Below are 23,035 nucleotides of genomic sequence, written 5' to 3'. Positions count from 1 at the left end.
AAATTTATTAGTATGATTAGCTGACAGCAGCAAAAATTTTTGATGTGTATCAAATTCAAATTGATATATATAATTATTTATTAATTTTTAGGACTAATTTATTATTAAATCTTAGGACTTATTAACCAAAATATCTTTGCCTTTGATTGAGGAAAATAATGGAATGCCTACCATATAGCAATGAGAATGAAAAACTATCACACAACAGCATGGATGACTCTCCCATGTATACTCTTGAGTGACAGATGTCAGACACAAATGCATACACTGCATTGATTATATTGATATAAAGTTAAAAAGACAAGCAAACTAATCTCCACTGTCCAGAGTCAGTACAGTGTTTACCCATGAGCGGTGGTAACAGTAAAGTGTTTCCACGGAAGGGCTTTGGGTTAGTGATTTTTTCTTCATCATGGCGTTGGTTACAGAGGTGTGTTCAGTTTGTGAGATGTGTACAGTTAGAGATGTGTATATTTATGACACACACTTTTATGTATACTTGATAAAGCTTGCTTTAAAATTTCACCCTGAAAACGTCTACCTCTAGCATCTTATTAATCAACTTTGAGAGTGGATATGGCAACCCACTCCAGTACTCTTGCCTGGAAAATCCCATGGACAGAGGAGCCTGGTGGGCTGCAGTTCATGGGGTCACGAAGAGTTGGGCACGACTCAGCGACTTCACTTTCACTTTCATGCACTGGAGAAGGAAATGGCAACCCACTCCAGTATTACTGCCTGGAGAATCTCAGGGACAGAAGAGCCTAGTGGGCTGCCGTCTATGGGGTCACACAGAGTCTGACATGACTGAAGGGACTTAGCAGCGGCAGCAAACCTCTTCAACAGTGTTTATTTACAAATAGCATAAAATGGTTCATGATTTTCGGTAAAATTTAGACTGGGGCCAGCTAACTTACTGCAGGAAGTCTCCAATTTATGAATGTAAACAGTCTTTGTATGTATAATAACGCATTCGTAATTCAGTTGTTACAAACAGTATTTCCCCACAGGTTTAGTGTTAGAATAACCGTTTGGGTAAAGGCCAACTGGTAATAATGAAGCTGAAAGGCTATTTATTTCCCATTAAACAAGAGCATATAATTATCCCTGTTACACATACACAAGGCTGAAACAGCTTTCAAAAATAAATAAAAACATAATTGAGATTAAATTTCACTTTAAATCCATCAGACTGGTGGTGGTTTAGTCACTAAGTTGTATCTGAGGGTGAGGAAAAGTGGCTTAGTTTTAATAAAAATGGACTGTGACCCAGGAATTTTAATAAAGATTAATGATAATTTAAGATTGACGGGAGATATATGGAAAGAGTAACATGGAAACTCATATTACCATATGTAAAATAGATAGCCAATGGGAATTTGCTCTATGGCTCAGGAGACTCAAACCCAGGCTCTGTATCAACCTAGAGGGGTGGGATGGGGAGGGAGGTTCAAAAAGGAGGGGATATATGTATACCGGTGGCTGATAGCTCAGTTGGTAAATAATCCGCCTGCAATGCAGGAAATACTGGTTTGGTTTCTGGGTCGGGAAGATCCCCTGGAGGAGGGAAAGGCTACCCACTCAAGTATTCTGCCCTGGAGAATTCCACAGAATGTATAGTCCATGGGGTCGTAAAGAGTCAGACATGACTGAACGACTTTCACACACACACGGCTGATTCATGTTGAGGCTTGACAGAAAACAAAATTCTGTAAAGCAATTATCTTTCAATAAAAAAATTAATTTAAAAAAAGAGTGAAGGGAGAGAGGGATGGTCTCAAAAGAGTTAAGCATTCAGGTATTTCCTGACAAAGTTGCCCACACTATCTACTTAATGTTCTTTTACAAGGAGTTCCCCACCTCCCCCATCTGCTTGTTCTCATAGTATAATGATCACGCAAAACAAAATGTGTATGTATGTGCGCTGAAATGTCTTTTTTCCCTCTTTTTCATTGTGCTCTTCTAGATTCAAGGTAACTAAATTTCAGAACCATCTGCTTTATGTATTTTAACTTATAATCATCCAAACAAGTTTTGAGGATAACTTTTCCTGTTTTCACAGACGAGGGCTCAGAGGCACACAAAAACTCAGCAACATGTATGAGATCCCAGAGCTGGAAAGCAGGGAGCTATGTTTAGACCCAGGCAGCTTGGACCCAGTTGGGCTTGTCATCACTTTTCTGTAGGAAGAACAGTGTTTTCCAAAAGCATATTCAATAATCTCACCAATAGACCCTTTAGTGTTGTCTCTGCTACAAATGAAGCAGAGCTATGCATCCTTGAGAATATGAATTGACCGTATTTGCAGGCTGCATTGTTTCTTCGATAAAACCTACTCTTTTCCTGTCTGTAAAGGTGGTTGAGAGAATGATTGCAGTAAAATCAGAAGGCGTATGTCAGAGTTTTTAGTTTCTCTGGAGCTAAGAGAATTTCATGTGTAACTATGAAATTGAGGAAGCACATTATTTACCATCTTTCCAGAAAAGTGTACTATTATGTCAAATCATGTTATAAATGTTGTTTTATGCTCACTCAGTCGTATCTGACCCTTTGCGGCCCCATGGCTTGTAGCCCTCCAGGCTCCTTTGCCCATGGGATTTTCCAGGAGAGCATACTGGAGTGAGTTGCCATTTCCTACTCCAGGGGATCTTCCTGACCCAGAGACTGAACCCGTGTCTCTTGTGTCTCCTGCAATGGCAGGCAGATTCTTTGCCACTAGTGCCCAATGGGAACCCCCCATAAATAATGTTAAGAATATAATCATTAATAATTTTGATTGGCACCTTTGTTGCCTGTTATCAGTTAGTGTTCACCAAAACTGATTTCTCAACATTTTTAAGTTAATCATTATGCCTACTTAGGATGCTTGAAAATTTATAATAATCACACTAAATTTCACAAGGAAATTGGGGTTCTAAGGAATTCAGAAGTTTTGACCTTACACAGTGTCAAAAAAGGAACTTTCTCAAGAACTTAGCATAATTTTAAAATCAAGTTTTAGTACACAGGTATTTGTGACTGGCCAACTCTCTTCCATAAATTAACATACGACTCTTTTATGTAGTTAGGAAAATTTAAGTTAATACTACCTTTTCACATATTTAAGACTTTGTGAAAAAGACAGCAATTAATTTCTCCCATACCCAGCAGCCAACCTCCCTTGTTTTATACAACCAAAGTGTGCTAAATCGAATCGTGTCAACCAGATTCCAAGCAGCAGAGCCTGGGGAAGACGCTGCCTGGACATTCCCTGTTCTCCTAGCTTCTCTCACTGTCGGGACAAGTCAGCTCAGTGGCTGCCGTGCAGCGCTCCCAGCACTACATCGTCCCGTCTTTCTGATGCCGTCTGGAGAAACAAACTGAGCGTTTGCCCTAGCTCCGCTTTTAAACAATTAAAAAGATCTTCCTCCACTTAACGCTCTTTGTGGTCACTGTCCAATAGTCCTTGTGGTACCTTTTAAACTCTGATATTCTAAAAAAAATTTTCTCTCACTCTCATGTTAAAATTACCGGGACAAAAAAACCCAAGGCAAATTGATTTAGACATGCCTGAAATACAAGAGTGGTTAACATTTCAGAACAGCTGGAAATCCTAAAGTTGTGGCACTGGAAAAGTGAAAGTCACTCAATCGTGTCTGACTCTTTGCGACCCCACGGACTGTGGCCTGCCGGGGTCCTCTGTCCATGGAATTCTTCAGGCCCGAGGACTGGAGTTGGTAGTGTTCCCTTCTCCAAGGGATCTTCCCAATCCAGACATTGAACCTAGGTCTCCCGCGTTGCGGGCAGACTCTTTACCATCTGAGCCATCAGGGAAGACCAATAACTCATCAAAACTGTTTGCGCTGTTCTGTGAAAATAAAAATTGGGTGGTTTGAGTTATATGGGTGGGAATCACCATAAATATGCAATGGAAGTTTCCAGGTTTAGGAATGTATGTACAATTGACTCTGGTACACAGATGCTGCAAATACACACACCATAGGGAGGCAAGTAAACTGGGGTTTGAGAAGATTCCATCTAACATCCTTAAAGCTCTCTTTCTTCTTGGAAAACTCCTGCTATCTGAACCCATCCTGCTAACACCATCTTCAGGAAGGGAAGCAAAGCCTCCAAAAGCGTCCTTGTTTCTGCCTGCATCAACCACAGAACTAGATGCAACGAAACTCAACCTCATCGTGCGGCCTCCACCAAGACTGACTTTGCTTCTGTCTGTTCCTACCTTTCTTTCTGAGGTAAGTTTAAACAGGGATTGTCACAGGGAATAAGCCCCAAGTAAAACTGACTTCTTAATAAAAGAGCACTTGCCTTAATAAGAAAATGTGACGAAGTCTGAATAAGGAACGATGAAAGCTGCAAAGCAGCACATACCTTTTCCATTTGGTTGTTTCTAATCCTTGGTGCTTTTAAAAACTGAATTTTGGGGTAATGTTTCATGGTTCTCTTCCACATCTTCTTTACCAATAGAGCTGGCTGGTATGCAGATATTATTTGTAAAGCACAAATATTACCAAAGTTCCCACCCTGGCATATTGATCTAGTTGAAACAAAACAAACCATACCTACTCTATCAAATCCCCAATTACTAATAAGAACAAGCAAAAATAAGTATCTAGATTATTAGATTGATGATTTAAAAGCATATTTCATTATATTCTTAATGGAATAAATTGGTATTAAAAGGTAGGAAAACCAATTACATTTATGTTTTAATAAAGGTAAATAAAAGCCAAATTACACCCAACTGTTAAAAAAATTTTTTTAATTCTAGGGTATATATACTGGGGCGGGGGAGGGGGGTGGAATAGCACAATAAAGTCAGTGCAGGGCTTTTTTATGAACAAATGATACCCCTGTCTTTCCCATGAAATGTTTCTAAGCAATTCTGCAAACCAAACCGGTCACATAAGACACAGAATGGTAGCCGTCTCTCACACTTGTTACTTTTAATTCCCAAGGGGTCAGTAGCTAATACTTTCACTTCTGGGTAAGAGAAAAGGCATTCTGGTCCATTAATTCGCCTACTCGCTCCTGGAGGACATTAACCAACTCTGCTATTACGAAGACATGAGTGTCATCAATGTCCTGAATGATGAACTTCTTCCCGAGGGCGTTTGACTCGTCCAAGTACAGCAGAAACTGCTTCATGGCAGGGTCACTGTCGAGATAAAACACGTGATGAGACAAGTACAGCAGAAACGGCTTCGTGGCAGGGTCACTGTCGAGATGAAACATGTGACAAGGGGACACCTTGCTGTTTAGGTATACCAGAGACCTGAACGATGAAAACTGAGCACAGACTGTTTGAGGATAATCTTAAAAGTTGGAAAGTGTTCCCCAATCCCTCCCCTCTCTTCTCTGCCCCAAGGGCTGACGATTCACAGAAGCAGCTTCATTGAGAACAGTTGGTGGAAGTTTAGAAGAGGCCGACAATGATATTTTAAATAATAATTTGTCAGCGACAAGTGTAAAAGTAAAGCAACAATCACAGCTCTGTAGTTAACAGGGACCCAAAGCATGGCCCTGCGGACTGATTTAAAAAATGCCAAAGACAATGTCTGGCTAGTAATAAATACTCAAGTATTTCTCTCTTCTTTAATTCTGAACCTTGTAAGTCTGAACTATCACTTAGAATCTTTAAAGGAAATTCTAACCAAATCTCTTTGAGCCTACTGAGCTCAGAAAAAGAGCTAAATTCAACTGTTTGTGATTTTTAGCTTAGAATAAACAGGATAGTCTTAAGGCAAAGAGAAAATTTTTTGGATTTATAGAAATGCTTTTTATAAAAACCCTGAATCACAACAAAGGACATAATATACAATAATGTGTTTAGCAAAAGATGAATATAAAATTATGTCCAGTTACATACAGATTTTTTTTTAATTCTGAGAGAAAACATAATCTCACACAATCTTTCTTTTTGAGGGATGTCAACATCAATTACAAAAATAACTATTTAATTCAAAGAGGTCAGTGTAATTTACTGAAAACTGTGTACATCTTATTGCTTTTAAGTACAGGCATAGGTATACGTGGAGCTGACAAGTAATGGATTTCAATTACTAAAAGAGTATGGTGCATGGCATACTGACCATAAAGTCAAGTCTTCCTGAAAAAACGGCTGTCTTAATTACTTTCAACAACTCCCCTTCAAAATAATTTTATTAACAATTTACTATGCTCTAAAATGATGTGAATAAATAAGCAGGTCTGCCCATGTCAGAAATGACACAGATTTTAAATTTAGCTCCTAGTATGTTTGTTACCTTAGGTTCAGAATACTAAGGTTATATTTACCCGCTTAAGTTTGGCAAAATTCAGTTAAATTCTACAGTTGCGGTATCCGAATGACCATACTAATGTGGGATATTGATTTGCTCAGAAGTAGCAAATACGCTTGGAGAAGGAAATGGCAACCCACTCCAGTGTTCTTGCCTGGAGAATCCCAGGGACGGGGGAGCCTGGTGGGCTGCTGTCTATAGGGTCACACAGAGTCGGACACGACTGAAGTGACTTGGCAGCAGCAGCAGCAAATACGCTATTTTAAGTTTTATTCCCTCATTCAATAAAAACTTACTGAACACCCAACATGTATCCAGTGCTACAGTGGTCCGGGGGATTCAGCAGTGAAGCAAACAATTCAGAATCCTTTCTATCGTGGAGCTTACAGTCTAGTGCTAACACTATGACAAACACACAAAAACCAAGAAATCAGAGTGAGAAATGGCAGTGACGACAGTGACATGATCTTGGAGGTTTAAGAAGGGGCCTCAGGGAAGGCCTCACTGAGCAGGTGGTATCTGAACAATCGTCAGGCGGAGGCAGGGAGCGAACCATGGGGTAGAGCTGCCCAGGCAGAGCGCACAGCAAGGCCACAGAGCTGGAGGGGGTAGCCGGGGGACGGGGCAGGGGCAGCACCAGATGAGGTCACAGCTTTATCCTGATTTAACTTACAAACTGACCTGACTTTTAAATGTTAAGGATCATACTGATTGCAGGGCTGAGAAAAGACTGGTGGACGGCGGAGGCAAGGCTGGAAGGAGGGAGACCCATTAGAAGGTGACTGAGGTGATCCAGACAAGACACAAGGATCTGGACCTCGGTGGTGAGTGAGGTTGGGCAGTGGCTGAGTGCTAGACACATGCCGAACGTAAAGCCAACATAGCTTGCTGAGGCTGGACTCGAACTTTGAGATTCGGAATGAAGGAGAGGCCGAGACTTTCAGCCTGAGATAATGGAGACATGAAGCGGCCCTGCACTGAGATGAGGAGGAACACGGAAGGACAGGTGCGCAGGTAAGATCAGGAGTCCACATTCAGGCATGTTACCTTTGAGATGTCACCCGTGTGAAGTGGCTGAGCAGGAAGCCGGATCCACAATTCTGGATTTCAGCAGTGGAGTCCAGAGTGAGGAATCCATAAATCATCAGTGTCTAGACGGCATTCAGAGCCACAATCAAGGAGAGAGCAAAGCGAGAGAGGGGAGTCCAGGCACCAAGCCCCGGACATCCCAACCCCAGGTTAGGAAGGAAAGGAGGAATCAGCAAAACAGATATAAAGTGACCACTGAGGTTGGAAGAAAACCTGAAGGGTACTTGGAAGCCATGTTAACAAAGGATATCCAGGAAGAGGACGAGATCAACTGGGTCAAATGCTGTTAATAGGAATAGTAAGATAAGGACTGAAAACGGACCACTGGATTCAGAAAGCTACTGGACCTTCACAAGAGCAGTTTCAAGACGACGACAACACAGGAGAGAATCTGACTGGAGTGGTTTCTAGACTGAGAGGAGCGAAACAGAGAAAAGTGAACAGAAATGTATCTTCTGAGAAATTCTGCTACAAAGAGCAGGAAAATCAAGCGGGAGTTGGAGAAGGATGTCGTTCACAGTTAGCGTCGCGGCGGGAAGAGTGTGCGGGCCCAGGTCCATGTGATGAAAGACGAGCGGATGTTCCATTTTCTCAGTGAAACAAGAAACAGAGTGACGAGCTGAGGTAAGGACAGGGGCGGTTTCTGCGATAAGAGAAGGTGAAATACCACATTCCATTCATTCCAAGATGATTTTAATTATCTCCCAAACTGGGATGGGTCTCGATTTAGTGGCATGTGATTTTTAAGAGGAACATAACATACTGCTAAACTTTAAAACTGATGGACTCTGAATTTGGTGAAACATAACCGCTTGACCAGGAAACTGGGAGAACAAGTGAACTTAGGAATTTGCAGGCTACATTTATTTAAGACTTGAGTTTAATAACAGTCATGAATTTAAAGTGAGACCGATCAGTGTGCTCTCCAGCCATCTAGAGTTGTGGAAGTTAAGGCTCACAACAGGGGGAGAGCTGGACTGAACCGGACCTGATGAATGTGACTGAGAGGGCCAAGGGAGCTGAGGGTCTTTACGAGGACGAGTACACTGATGGAAGCGAGGGTGTGGGGACCGTGCAGGACAGGGAAGAGCTGGGGGGATCAGCAGACTGCAGGTCTGGAAGAATCAGAGGAACCACCAGGGAGGTCCAAAGGAACTAACTGCAGGAGCTGCTTAGTCGTGTCTGACTCTCTGCAACCCCATGCACTGAAGCCCACCAGGTTCCTCTGTCCATGGGATTCTCCACGCAGGAACACTGGAGTGGGCTGCCATTTCCTTCTCCAAAAGAAACTATAGACCTAGGGTATTAGATGGCATGACCTGGAAAGAGGAGGTGGCGGTCAGAGATAGGTGCCTGAAACAGAGGTTTTGACGAGACCCCAATACTGGTAGGTGTGACAATGCAAATGGAGACAGGAGGACAAGGAAAGCTCACTGGAAAAGGAGGTCAGGGAGCTGAGAGGTCGTCAGGGGACTGAAAGGACTACACACATGAAATCATTTAAGAATCTGTGGAGTGCTCCTGAAGAGTGACAGGTTGCCTTCGAAGAAAAACCTTCAAGGAAAGACTTGGGTGTCTGTAGATGATTACAAGAGAGGATTACTGGGTAGGTTCATCAGATTGGGAACTGGGGGTTTTCCTGGAGTGGGGGGAGGATTTCTGGAGGTGGCAATGAGAAAAAAGGTAGTCAGTCAGTTCAGTCGCTCAGTTGTGTCCGACTCTTTGTAACCCCATGAACCACAGCGTGCCAGGCCTCCCTATCCATCACCAACTCCTGGAGTCCACCTAAATCCATGTTGATCAAGTCGGTGATGCCATTCAACCATCTCATCCTCTGTCATCCCCTTCTCCTCCTGCCCTCAATCTTTCCCAACATCAGGGTCTTTTCAAATGAGTCAGCTCTTCGCATCAGGTGGCCAAAGTTTCAGCTTCAACATCAGTCCTTCCAATGAACACCCAGGACTGATCTCCTTTAGGATGGACTGGTTGGATCTCCTTGCAGTCCAAGGCACTCTCAAGAGTCTTCTCCAACACCACAGTTCAAAAGCATCAATTCTTCGGGGCTCAGCTTTCTTAACAGTCGAACTCTCACATTCATACATGACCACGGGAAAAACCATAGCCTTAACTAGACAGACCTTTGTTGGCAAAGTAATGTCTCTGCTTTTTAATATGCTATCTAGGTTGGTCATTACTTTCCTTCCAAGGAGTAAGCATCTTTTAATTTCATGGCTGCAATCACCATCTGCCGTGATTCTGGAGCCCCCAAAAATAAAGTCTGACACTATTTCCACTGTTTCCCCATCTATTTCCCATGAAGTGATGGGACTGGATGCCATGATCTTCGTTTTCTGAATGTTGAGCTTTAAGCCAACTTTTTCACTCTCCTCTTTCACTTTCACCAGGAGGCTCTTTAGTTCTTCACTTTCTGCCATAAGGGTGGTGTCATCTGCATATCTGAGGTTATTGATATTTCTCCCGGCAATCTTGATTCCAGCTTGTGCTTCTTCCAGCTCAGCATTTCTCATGATGTACTCTGCATATAAGTTAAATAAGCAGGGTGACAATATACAGCCTTGACATACTCCTTTTCCTATTTGGAACAGTCTGTTGTTCCATGTCCAGTCCTAACTGTTGCTTCCTGACCTGTTCTCAAGAGGCAGGTCAGGTGGTCTAGTATTCCCATCTCTTTCAGAATTTTCCAGTTTATTGTGATCCACACAAAGAAGGTAGACACCCATCCTATTTCTTGGCCCAAAGGTATAAGATATATTAGAGAAAAAAAGTCAACAGAGCGGGCTCAGGGGAAAGCTAGGTTTTATTATAACAGCAGCAAAAAAGGGAATTGGGGGAGAAGAAAGATGTAAAGTTGAGAGAAGAAGCTGGGATCCAGGGGGTTCCTGCTCTCACTAAGTTCTAGAGGCCAAAGTGGAAAGGATGGGGTAGGGGCAAGGGGGAGGTAGAATTTAAGTGCCGATGAAGAGAGCCAGAAGGTAGTGAATGTGAAATGAATGAAGGATGACCTGGAAACCTGTGGCGTTTTGGGTGACTGAGGGCCTAGGAATGAGAGTCTCAAGGCTGATAATGAGATGAAAGAGGAGAGTGAAAAAGTTGGCTTAAAACTCAACATTCAGACAACTAAGATCAAGGCACCTGGTCCCATCACTGCCCGTGCAGGATGGGAGAGACCACGGGGTCTTCTATAAATACAAAGAGAGGCAATGTGATGGTCACAGATTTAAGCAGATACTGAGGATGTTAAATTTACACATGCAGTAACTCCCTAATTTTGGCAGTTACACAGAATAAAAATTTAAGTAAGAAATTTTTGTAAAGCAACACCACCCTGTACGTTGAGAAATCTTACTGAAATAAACAATCGTACCAATCATCCAATCATCTTATCAATCATACCCAGGCTGTGAAATATTAAAAAAAAAAAAAGTTTAAAGAGTAATTCTAGAAAGAATCTGGTAATAACGAAGCAGGCTGAACAGGGTTCTTTCAGATCTTACAGAAATGAAAATGGCAAGGCCCACAGGACAGGGAAACCAAAGCCTCAGCTTCTCTACAACTTCTGTCTTCCTGCTCGGACTCTGAAATCTCAGCTGCTGTCTCAACTGCTCCAAGCCTATACACGTAAAAGGGGTGGGGGTAGGGGTGGGAAGAGGTGGAGACAGGAAGGAGGGCAATTTAAGAGGAGACAGGTGAGGGGAGACAGAAACCACCCCTTGGCCTCAGCGCTCTGCACCCAGGCTGCTCCCTCCCGTCCCTGCGAGGAGGGACGTGCCTTTGTCTCTCTCGTGGTGACCCTGGGTCCCACTTCACCCTCACAGCGTTTCCTGTCCTGAACTGCCTTAGACCCCACAGGAATCTCAGGATCTCCTACAAAAAGCACACATTCAGAGGCTTCTTAAAAAGATACACTTTAGGTGACAGTGCATACAATAGTTTTTTGTAAACCCTTTAAAATAAATTGGGGGTCTAAATGGAACAATGAGGAGAAAGAAGGACATTATAAATACTGCTGTCCGAATTGATGTTATCTTGTTACTGTCTGAGCGCAGTGCATTCACAGACGACACACAACTGACTAGCTACTGGGATTAGAGACAGCAAGGGTGAAGTGGTTATGAAGACTTTCATCTCCAGAAATTTTATAAATAAAATACATCTGCATACTTTCCATTAAATAAAAGTTGAACAAACTGAAACCAAGAAGTGCCAGGGGACTCACATCTGTGCTTTTAACCAACAGGTCAGTGTTTTCAAAATTTCTGCCATTTGCAGACTATCCCCTTGCCATTTTAGCCATCTCCTATTACACGAGCATTACTCAAGTGTTTGTTGTTTTTAATTGCCTTTAAGTCAAATTAACGTTTCAGCTTAACTTCACCTGGTACAAAATCACCAGTCATCCTGATGTTTTATTTTTTTCTGATCAATTAATACAGTCATAGAAAAAGTAATTTTGTGTATTAACTAAATCACTCTGCAGTAAACCTGAAATTAACATTGTAAATCAACTATACTCCAATTAAAAGAAAAAAAAAAGCTACTCTGATGTAACTTGCCAAAAGGAGGCCTATTGTACAAACCTTTTCTGTACTGAAACCTGAATTCAATCTATCAAGACCCACTCTAGTTCTCACTGTCGTAGTAGAGAAGCTCCAAAGGAACACTAATCATCTGGAATTTAAGTGAGATTATACCCCTTGATTCAATTTTATTACCAAAATTCTTTCAATAAACAAATATTTACTAAGTAGCTCTCTCTCTATATATATATCTCAGGCATTGTTCTGGGTGCCCAAGAAACTTCAGTGAATTTGGCCTCGCTAAGAATAAAAAGCAAAGGCTCACAAAAGATACTATAAATGCTGTGAAAGAATAGGACAGTGGTTAGACTGGTTTGGCCTTAGTTCTGATTTGCTTTTCATATAGAATGCAGGTTTGGAAGCCAAAAGTGTAATGACAAGAGTGGTCTAATACTACCTATTTCTCCAGATTCTTTGCGTTCGTGCTGTGAACTGGTTGGAATTTGCACCTGTACTACAAATCTTCCTTGCTGAAGCACTTGCCAAACCAACTGTGCTAAGTATCACACTAGAGGTCTGCTTGAGCACCTGGAATCAGATGCAGACATGTGCTGAGCATATGTGGCTTGCTTCAGTAACTGCTGTGGTTGGCTCCACTCAGGAAACTCTTGGTGTGAGGCTGGCAGTCAACGACAGAGGTGGATCCCAACAAACAGGAAGTTTTCACCAATCTCATTTTGACAAAAAAAATATGAAAATCTTTAGCCTCCAGTATTTGATAAGCGTTGGGAAGAAAGAATCTTATTATATTCATGTACTTTTCAATTTTTCAATTCACTGACAGTTGGGACTAAACGGCCAACATTATACACTGTTTATTTACCTCTCAATGGAGATCTGTACTCCAATTCACCTAAATGCTTCATACCATCTGTGAATATTATGAGATGATAAACAGAAGTATACAGCTGCTGTTGTATTATCAACAGTCTTCCCTTTGGCATTAAGTATAGACATGAGGGGACTGAAGGACTCTTTCAGGTTCCACCATCCCAACAGGTGCACCTACTCATGAAGGAGGCCACTGGCCCTGGCCATGCCCTTTACGACTCTATTATTGCTTAGGTCTGGAGCCTTCTTGAAAGAGCTGAATCTTTGGGAAGACAGCTGCCCTTCGGAAAAATTGTTCAGGCTACACTTTAGATTTCACCATGAAGGGAAAAATTAAGTTTTGCAAGGATAGTTGTTATTGCCTAGTCACTAAGTTGTGTCTGACTCTTGTGACCCCATGAACGGCAGACTGCCAGGCTCCTCTGTCCACAGAATTTTTCAGGCAAGAACACTGGAGTGGGTTGCCATTTTCTACTCCAGGAGATCTTCCTGACACAGGGATCAAACCCGGCCGGGTCTGCTGGGTCTCCTGCACTGGCAGGGAGGTTCTTTACCACTGAGCCACAGGGGAAGCCCCTGCTAGGATAGCAGCCATCTGAAAAATAAAATCTAGTCCTGGGGCAAGAAAATTCTCCACTGCAAAACTGATTACCAAACTTCAGCTGATTAAGGGCACTGTGTAAAAATCCTTTTGTATGAATAGTTCTGACTTAGGAGATTTGGGGTGAGGTCTGAAATTTTTCCTTTCTAACAAGCTCCAGATGGTGCTGGTGCTGCTAGTCTGGGCAATACATGGAAAAACAAGGTGACAGAAGGCCACTAGTGCCCAGGGACAATTGTGAGGCTGGTCACAAGCAAACCAGTGGGAGCTTGCCCCATCAGGAAAAAATACCTCAGTTCTTCTTACAAATTTGCACTCTCTGTTCTTACGGCTAAAACTGAAAGCCTACCACCAAACTTTAATGATTCTCCGAAAGTTTTGCTCTTTAAAGTGCTTCCCAGCTATCATTAAAAAATATATATGCATGTGTGTAATACAATTCCAACCATCATTCCAAAAGGACTATTTTGGAAACAAACTAAATTATTCCCAGGTTATTCCTGAATAGGTAAGAATGAAAAAAATGGATGTGGCATGGGATCAGGGAAGGACAGAAAGCAAGGACAGTAGCAAGGACAGAAAGACGACGTGATAAAAGAGCCATCACACATCATGAGGGAAGGAAATAAACGTTATTGGACAATTATTCAGCTATTTGACCAAAAAAAAAAAAAAAGACAGCTAATTTAATATGCCCCTTCTCTCAATAAATTCCAGGTGAATGAAATACAAAATATCAATCAAAAGAAAAATATGAAGACCCTAGGAGAGAGGTGAATACCGATCAAATCCAGAAGGAAGATTAAATTTGGAAGAATTGGAAAAAATAAAAGGGAAAAACAGCTGACAATGTGTGTGTGGATCCTCTGGTTAAAAAAATAACATTACCATATATTGACATGAATCCGCCACGGGTGTACACAAACCAATCCAGTATTGTAAAGTAAAATAAAGTAAAAATAAAAATTAAAATAAATTAAAATAAAATTAAAAAATAACATTAAAAGACCAACCAGGAAAATGTTTCTATTAGCTATGACAAAGTAATAAGAAAAATAAAAAACAAAAAGTAGCTCAGAAGTGTTTTCCAAAAGACAACAGCACAGTATGTTTGAAATTCTGGAATCTAGATCCGTCCCTTGGCTTTCCCAAGTGAATGTTTCTCTCATTTCTAGCGTTTACTTCCATCACCAAACGTTCTAGTCTCTCACGTTAAAATAGTGAAAGTAACAAGCAGCAGAGTATCGTAACAAATCCTTCCTCTGTGACCAACCCATTTCTCTATCCCTTTGCTTCCCAAGTGGCACTGATGGTAAAGAATCTGCCTGCAATGCGGGAGAACTGGGTTCAACCCCTGGGTCAGGAAGATCCCCTGGCGAAGGAAATGGCAACCCACTCCAGTATTCTTGCCTGGGAAATCCCATGGAGGGGAGAGCCCGGGGTGCTGCAGTCCATGGGGTTGCAGAGAGTCAGACATGACTGAGCGACTTCACTTGTTCACTATCAAGACAGCTTCCACTTCCTTTCCACAAAATTATTGGAGCTCTGATTTTAAAAAAATAAAAAATACCAATGACCTCCAGTGTCTTCATCTTATCCAACCTCTTACCACCACTTAACACAGCCTACTTGCTTTAGTGAAACATTCCCTTAGGTTCCCTCCCACTTCACTGGCTGTTTTCTTAATTGTGTTTGGTGGTCTCTCCATTCAAGCTACATCTGCGCTATCCATAAAGCAGCCCACTAGTCACACTAGTCACACATCACTACTGAGCACCTGAAATATGGCTAGCCTGTGACTATGCTGTAGGAGTACAGAAGACAGTGGATTTTGAAGCTCTAGTATGGAAAAAGACTTACTATGATTCTGAAGTGTTAATATGAACTTTGAGGATTTTTTACCTGGCAAAATACTTCAGGTATACTGAGTTAAATAAATTTCACCTGTTTCATTTTACTTTTCAGTGTGGCTACCAGAAACTTTAAATATGTGGCTCATGTTGTATTTCTACTGGATGGTGCTGCTTGAAATGTCAGAGTATGCGAGGGTTTGGTCTTGTTCTTCCCTGAACATTGCCACCACAGAGACAGTATCATCACCCATATGATGGCTCACATTAGAGGTAAAGAAATGTAGACAGTAGTATTTTCAGACAATCAGGGCAGGATTCCCAGATGAAACAGAACTATTTGGTGGGGCAAAAAAAAAAAAGCGGAGACTGAGCAAGACTGGGCCAGCAGCTCAGATTTTCAAACTGGGGATAATTGAGCCCTACCTTAGCTCTCAGGAGCTAACTCTGCCCACAGCTTTTAGTTTCTCCTTTGGAATGTGTGCCTAGTTTAAGAAACCTTCAACTGGCTCTCCTGTTTTTTTTTTCTCTTTTTTAAAGACCAAAGTTTGTGTGACTTTGGCAGGCCCTAAAATTTTAGTTGATCACTGATGACTTGAAAATACAAGCACTGTTCCCCTAAAGAGGGTTAATTTCACATATATGCTGCCTGCCACTGACCAAAACTTGTTGGAAATAATGCCAATGACATCAATTCAACAGAGATGCTGAAAACTGGCACTAGGAAGAAACTTAGCAACAAAATTTGTCCCACCAGTTACGAAGCAAGAAAAATGAAGTTGAGAAAGCTGAAAGACTTGATTCATTCAGATCTTAAGAACAAAACAAAATGGATTTTGGAAACAGTACACATGCAAATCAAGATTCAATGTGCAAAACAAACAAAAAGACTCAATGTGCAGATTTAAAACTTAATAAGTATCAAAACCACTAACCATTCTATAAGCACTCCTTTCAAGACGTTGACCATCTTTTCCCAGTCAGAAGGTGCTGATGACCCTAAAAATGGTAACAAAACAGAAAAGCATTAACTTCAATATCCTTTGGTGATTTACTTCTGAACAGAGGCAAAAAATTAAACGCCAAGACTAAACATAGAAGTCTATGAAAAACATAAAGCTAACAGGAAAACATACAGATATTCTGATCTTTTAACAAAATTCAAGCGAGTCTATTTGGGATAGTAACAATGCACAAATCTTATTTGCAAACAAATCCTACCCCTAGTCAATCCTAATGAAAGCCTAATGGGGCCTAACTCCACAGCAATGTGGCCAATCCACGTTTAGAACAAGTACATTATTCAAAATATTTCTTTTTCCCACGTAGAAATATGATAAAAGGTAAAATTCTGGGAGACAGGAGTCACAGAATGGTAGCTTCGCGAGAGGCCTTAAAAATTATATGGGGGCTCCGACCATCTCGTTTTACAGATGAGATGGAGCAAAAAGATTTAAGTCGCAGCTACCAGCAGAAAAAGAACAATCCAAGTCTCCAGATCTTGTGTTATATTGCCAAATAAAATATGCACCCCAGTGACGTGCGCTCGAAGGTAAGGAACCCATTCAGCGCACGCCAAATTAACTCTTATTAAACTTCCACACCTAGGCGCTGGGCAATGCCCCCCCTGCAAAAGAAATGCACAGTTCAACTGCCGCGGGGAAGCCGCCCGGCCTCGTCAGAGAGACAGGACGGAACCCTGTATCCCCGCAACCTGAAAGACAGGTTTCGGGGACTTTCCTCTCCTCTCCTTTTTTCTTGGAAACCCACAGAGCTTCCATGCACCCCAGGTTCCCCTACGGCTCCGAGGGCCGACGCCACGTACCTTTCCACCCACAGATCCCGCAGCGCCTAGGCACCGACAACAGAGTGCGCATGCGCCTTCTACGTCATCGCGACCGCGACGGCCTCGAGGGTGGGGCGCGCCGGCGGGGAGGCGGGCTGTGGGCGGGGCTTATGGCGGGGGCGGGGCGGGGAGAGATGAGGGCGGGGTCACGTGCCGCCCGCCGCCGGTGGAGGGGCGGGGACTGGGAGCGGAGGGGCGGGGACTGGGAGCGGAGGGGCGGGGACTGGGAGCAGTGGGCCGGGGCGGGCTCCCAGAGAACTCTCTCCTACGTGAACGGCCAGGGGGCTGTGGCCGCCTCCGCGCGCCGGCAGGTAAGGAAGGTAGGGCTGGGTTCGTGGGTGGGGGGCGGATGCAGGCCTAGGCGAAGCCGGGCACTGCGGGCCGTGGGGCGAGCGGCGACTCGGCGCGGCCGGGGCGCCCCAGCGAGGGCGCGCGGCCCCTGGCTGACCCGCTGACCCGGCGCTGGGCGTGAGGTGAGGGCCTGTTTCCCCGCCTCGGCAGCCCGGCTCTGCTTTCCCGGTCGCCACCCTCCTCTTAATTCCAGTCCCAGGTCCAGAGAGCACCTGCCGGTTCCGTCGGCCACAGGAAGGATGGTGAAAATGAGGAGGAAACAAGTCTCCGCAGTTCAGATCGGAACCTTTCAGACCACAGCTTCTATAGCTGTGACGCGAGAGGATGAATAAGATTGAATGCTGATGGGTCCTCCGAGCCCGGAGGAAAGACCCAGAGAGTTCCAAAATTACTTCCTTCCCCAGATTCGGATCTGTAGTCTAATACTCTGGCCACCTGATGCGAAGAGTCCACTCACTGGAAAAGATCTTGATGCTGGGAAAGACTAGGGGCAGGAGGAGGAGGGAAACAGAGGATGAGATGGTTAGATAGCATCACCCAACCTAATGGATAAGACTTGAGCAAACTCGGGGAGATAGGGGAAGACAGAAAGAGCCTGGCATGCTGCAGTCCACAGGGTTGCAAAGAGTCGGTCTCCACTTAGCTACTGAACAACAGTGTATTGGAGCTCTAATGGTTTTTTTACCAGTCGAGAAATGAGGTTTCTTGCTTTCTGTTCCTTAGGTGAAATTGTACTTCTCCAATTGTGTGTGCATGTGATTTAGGAACCTAGCTCTTCCATTTATTTCCCTCTTTCTTTGCTTCAAATCTTTCCCGTTGGTTTCCATGCTGTTGCGCATGCTCGTTCCCCCCCCCCCGCCCCGCTAATCTGCCCCAACTCTAGTTGTTCCTAAATTTATTGTTTTTTTTCTTCTTGAATGCATTTTCCTCTTTCACTGTCTCATCGGTTCTATCACGTCAAACCTCTATTCTTGTGCGCCAGATGTCAGATGCCTGCACGTTAATGACCTGTGAGAACTCTAAAGAATGCCTCCCAACCTGAATTAGACCTCACTTCACCATCACTTCAAAATCTGCTTTTCTTTCCGTGTTTTTCCAAATCATCTAGATTTAGAATCGCCATTTTTTTATTCAACAAACATTTTGTGCGGTGTATGTCAGACCCTATTCTAGACATTGAACTAACAATGGTGAGCTGGCAACTTAATTATAGGCAAGGAAAAGGATACTAAAAATCAGATAACTAGAAGGTTAACTGATAGGATGTGATAAAGAAGGACTGGAAGGGCTGCTTTTGTTAGGAGATCATCAAAAATGACCTTCAATTCAAGCAGATTTCTGAATAAAAGAGTAACTTCTACACACCAGCAAAAACTGGGAATTTTAATAATAAAAAGATGCTATTCATAACAGTATTGAAAACTGAAGGTATCTGGAAATAGATCAAACTAAAGGTGCATTGTCCTTTAAGGAGAAAATTATAATGCTCTATTGAAACGCATAAAAGAAGACCCAAGTAAATGCACCCATATACCATATTCATTGGAGAAGGAAGTGGCAACCCACTCCAATATTCTTGCCTGGAGAATTCCATGGACAAAGGAGCCTGGCGGGCTACAGTCCATGGGGTTGCAGAGAGTCAGATACAACTGAGTGACTATCACTCACCATATTCTTGGGGTAGGAAGACTCAGTACCATAAGGATGTCCATTTTCTCCAAATATACAGATTTGTTGAAATTCCTATTAAAATTGGAATATGGCTTTTCATGGAGCTTCACATGTTGAACCTAACATGTCTATGAAAAGACAGAGCACCTGGAATTCCTCACTGAATTTTGAAGAAAAAGTCTCTGCCTTCTAGGTATCAAAACAATATAATGCAGTAATAATCAAGACTCCTGGCGTAATTACTGGTCTTGATTTAGGGACAGGAAAGTAAACCCATGGAACAGAAGAGAGAGCTTAGAAACATGCTCATATACGTATGGAAGTATACCACCAAGTAGTAGTATAAAAGCACAGTGTATTCAGTAAACGATGCTGAGCTATGTGGTATCCATATAGATTTAAGACAAAATTGGATTCCTACTTCACATCATTTACAATAGCAGTTTCCAAATGAACTAAAGACCTAAGTGTGAAAGACACACCTGAAAAATATTTAGAAAAAAATATAGGAGACTATGGTGTTTCTGGGAAAGATTTCTTTTTTGTTTCTTTGTGTTAAATACATGTAACATAAAATTTTCCTAACCACATAACAGAGTACAATTCAGGGATATTCATGTTATCATGCCACCATTACTACTGCTTGTCTTCAGAAGCAGAATTACTAACTAGTTAGTAATCGAACCCGAGTCTCTTATGTGTCCTACATTGGCAGGCAAGTTCTTTACCACTAGCACCACCTGCAAAGCTCCAAGATGTATTATAAAACTGCATTAATCAGTACTGTGTGATTTTACATAAGGGTACACAAATGGATCAATGGAATGCAATGTAGTACAGAAATAGGCCCATACTTATTTAATCAATTGATTTTCAACCAAGGCACAAAGTCAATTCAATGAGGATAGGAAAATGTTTTCAACAAATGATGCTGGGACTATTGGCTATTCATATAGAGGGGGAAGAAATGAACTTCAACTATCTCACTCAAATCAAAAAATTAATTTGAAATGGATCATAGCCTTAATGTAAAAGTGAAAACCAAAAGGCCTCTTAGACAAACCCATAGAATATTTGTGACTTTCATGTAGGCAAGAAAAATTTCTTAGCTAGGACATAGAATGCAACAACCGTAAAAGAAAAAAGAATTTGGTTAAAGAGATGTTATGAAAATTAAAATTTCTGTTCAACAGAAGGTACGTTTATAACAATGAATAGGCAAGTCACAAACTGGAATATACTTTACATTTATATGCATACATACATATGTGTGTGTTTATCTATCCGTCTATATACATACACTGTAAGGAAGCCTTGCCATGGAGTTGTATTTTGTTGTTGTTTGTAAGTTTAAAGGATTGGAAACACAGTTTGGGTGGGATGCCAAAGGAAAGTGACTGTGGTGCATCTGAGTCACTGACAAGGAAGTGCCATGTTCTGTAACATGGAAACTCAGAGGGGCCATCTTTTAAGATGTGGGCAGGTGCAGAAGTGGTACAGAGCGGTCACAAACATTTGCTTTTTACAAATTAAGTGATTCACATAAAAAAAAAAGTTGGTTAAAGTTAGCTTTGGTCTCTGGTCTACAATGTGGCCTTCTCTTTAATCAGAATTTCCCGTGGACTGGAAAAGACAGGAAAGCCCACTGATTACTGAACGGTGTTTGCATAGTCTGCCTGGGAAAAGTTGCACTATTCTCTCTCCTCCCTTGTCTATGGTTATCTGTACTCAGCGGAATTCTTTAGCACTCTTTGGCAAAACCTGCTAGATGAGTTCAGATTTTTCCTTCTATTTGTCCTCAAGCCAGCTGTCCTCAACTTCCACAATAGAGTGGAATGGGGAGGGGTGGGGGAGGGGGAGTTCCTGTTCATATAGTTGTCTACATCAGTGTTACTATACATTTTACTTTTTTAAATTACTGTTTCCTGACTACGGTAATTGCACCAAACTTCTGTATCATTCATACAGAAGGTGTTATTACAATAACTCATCAATGATAGAATGACTGTCTCATTATGGATTTCTTTCTCAGCAGAACCTTCCGTTTCCCATATACTATATGTTATCTTATATGAAGGTCATTACTGTAAATGATCTCTGAATCCCACTGACCACCTTAGGTGGAACCAAATGTTGCATTCCAAAGTGCAGCTCAACATGGAAACTGGTGTCCAAATCTGTTGTTGTTCAGCCACTCAGTCGTGTCCAACTCTTTGTGACCACATGAACTGCAGCACACGAGGCTTCCTTGTCCTTCACTGTCTCCTGGAGTGTTCTCAGACTCGTGTCCATTGAGTTAGTGATGCCATCCAACCATCTCATCCTCTGTCACCCACTTCTCCTCTTGCCCTCAATCTTTCCAGTGAGTTGGCTCTTCACATCAGGTGGCCAAAGTATTGGAGCTTTAGCTTCAGCATCAGTCCTTCCAATGGATATTCAGGGTTGATTTCTTTTAGGATTGACTGGTTTGAACTCCTTGCAGACCAAGGGACTCTCAGGAGTCTTCTCCAGCACCACAGTTCAAAAGCATCAATTCTTCAGCACTCAGCCTTCTTTATGGTCCAACTCTCACATCCATACATGAGTACTGGAAAAACCATAGCTTTGACTATACGGATGTTTGTCAAAAGCAAAGTGGTGTCTCTGCTTTTTGATATGCTGTCTAGGTTTTTCATAGCTTTCCTTCTAAGGAGCAAACATCTTTTAATTTCATGGTTGCAGTCACTGTCTGCAGTGATTCTGGAGCCCAAGAAAATCTGTCACTGTTTCCACTTTTTCCCCTTCTGTTTGCCATGAAGTGATGGGACCAGGTGCCATGATCTTAGTTTTTTGAATGTTGAGTTTTAAGGCAGCTTTTTCACTCTCCTCTTTCACCTTCATCATCAAGAGGCTCTTTAGTTCCTCTTCACTTTTTTCCATTAAAGTCATATCATTTGCATATCTGAGGTTGTTGATATTTCTCCCTGTGATCTTCATTCCAGTTTGTGAGTCACCCAGCCTAGCATTTCGCATGGTATACTCTGCATAGAAGTTAAATAAGCAGGGTGACACACCTGCTTATTTAACCTTTTTAAAATAGCCTTAACGTACCTTTCCCAATTTTGATGAAGTCAAGTGGGCCTTAGGAAGCATTATTACAAACAAGGCTTATGGAGGTGACAAAATTCCAGCTGAGCTATTTAAAATCCTGAAAGATGATGCTTTTAAAGTGCTGCAGTGAATATGCCAGCAGATTTGGAAAACTCAGCAGTGGCCACAAGACTGGTAAAGGTCAGTTTTCATTCCAGTCCCAAAGAAGGGCAATGCCAAAGAATATTCAGACTACCATACAATTGCACTCATTTCACATGCTAGCAAGTTGATTCTCGAAATCCTTCAAGCTAGGCTTCAGCAGTATGTGAACTGAGAACTTCCAGATGTACAAGCTGGATTTAGAAAAGACAGAGGAACCAGAGATCAAATTGCTAACATCCACTGTATCATAGAAAAAGCAAAGAAGTTAAAAAAGAGATCTGCTTCATTGACTACACCAAAGCCTTTGACTGTGTGGATCACAGCAAATTGTGGAAGATTCTTAAAGAGATGGGAATACCAGACCACCTGACCTGTCTCCTGAGAAGCCCGTATGCATGATAAGAAGCGACAGTTAGAACTGGAGCTGTGTGTCTGAATCTGGGGCACAGTTTATTCATGAGGGCCCAGTGGCTCCCCATGGGCAGTATGTGCTATCTCTGGCAAGTGTTCCTTTTCCCTTTGCCTACAGCCCCTTTTTGTTAATCCAGGGAACAGCTGCCATCCACGGCACAGTGGCAGAAATTATAGTTACTGCTCAAAATATCCCATAGTCCTAGGAGGCGAGGAGGGCATGGGTTTTCCAAAGCTTCGCCTTCTGACTTTCTACCCCACAGTATAGTGGACCA

General features: G+C 42.4%; 2 protein-coding genes across 4 annotated transcripts in view; one reads left to right on the top strand and one right to left on the bottom strand.

Moving 5' to 3' along the window:
- On the bottom strand, nucleotides 4,743–17,156 carry GTF2H5 (general transcription factor IIH subunit 5). 2 transcript variants are annotated; one of them, XM_005684941.3, is made up of 3 exons: nucleotides 17,073–17,156; nucleotides 16,183–16,246; nucleotides 4,743–5,155 (listed from the first exon to the last, which is right to left on the bottom strand). In XM_005684941.3, the coding sequence occupies exons 1-3, from the start codon at nucleotides 17,122–17,124 to the stop codon at nucleotides 4,975–4,977; spliced, it is 297 nt and encodes a 98-aa protein (XP_005684998.1). In that variant the 5' UTR covers nucleotides 17,125–17,156; the 3' UTR covers nucleotides 4,743–4,974. The 2 variants fall into 2 exon arrangements, with proteins under 2 accessions (XP_005684998.1, XP_013822084.1); XM_013966630.2 differs by lacking the exon at nucleotides 17,073–17,156 and adding an exon at nucleotides 17,018–17,041.
- The window catches only part of SERAC1 (serine active site containing 1), a 55,061-nt gene continuing 49,344 nt past the window's right edge, over nucleotides 17,319–23,035 (top strand). The window contains exon 1 of one of the 2 annotated variants that reach the window (XM_018053413.1): nucleotides 17,319–17,404. The gene's annotated coding sequence lies outside the window, so the exon portion shown is untranslated. The remainder of the gene's footprint in view (nucleotides 17,405–23,035) is intronic. The other variant, XM_018053414.1, reaches the window with a different exon arrangement.

Source organism: Capra hircus, chromosome 9 (assembly GCF_001704415.2).
Source record: "Capra hircus breed San Clemente chromosome 9, ASM170441v1, whole genome shotgun sequence".
NCBI lineage: Eukaryota > Metazoa > Chordata > Mammalia > Artiodactyla > Bovidae > Capra > Capra hircus.
The sequence above is the reverse complement of the archived record's forward strand: the minus strand, read 5'-3'. Positions and strand labels throughout refer to the sequence as shown.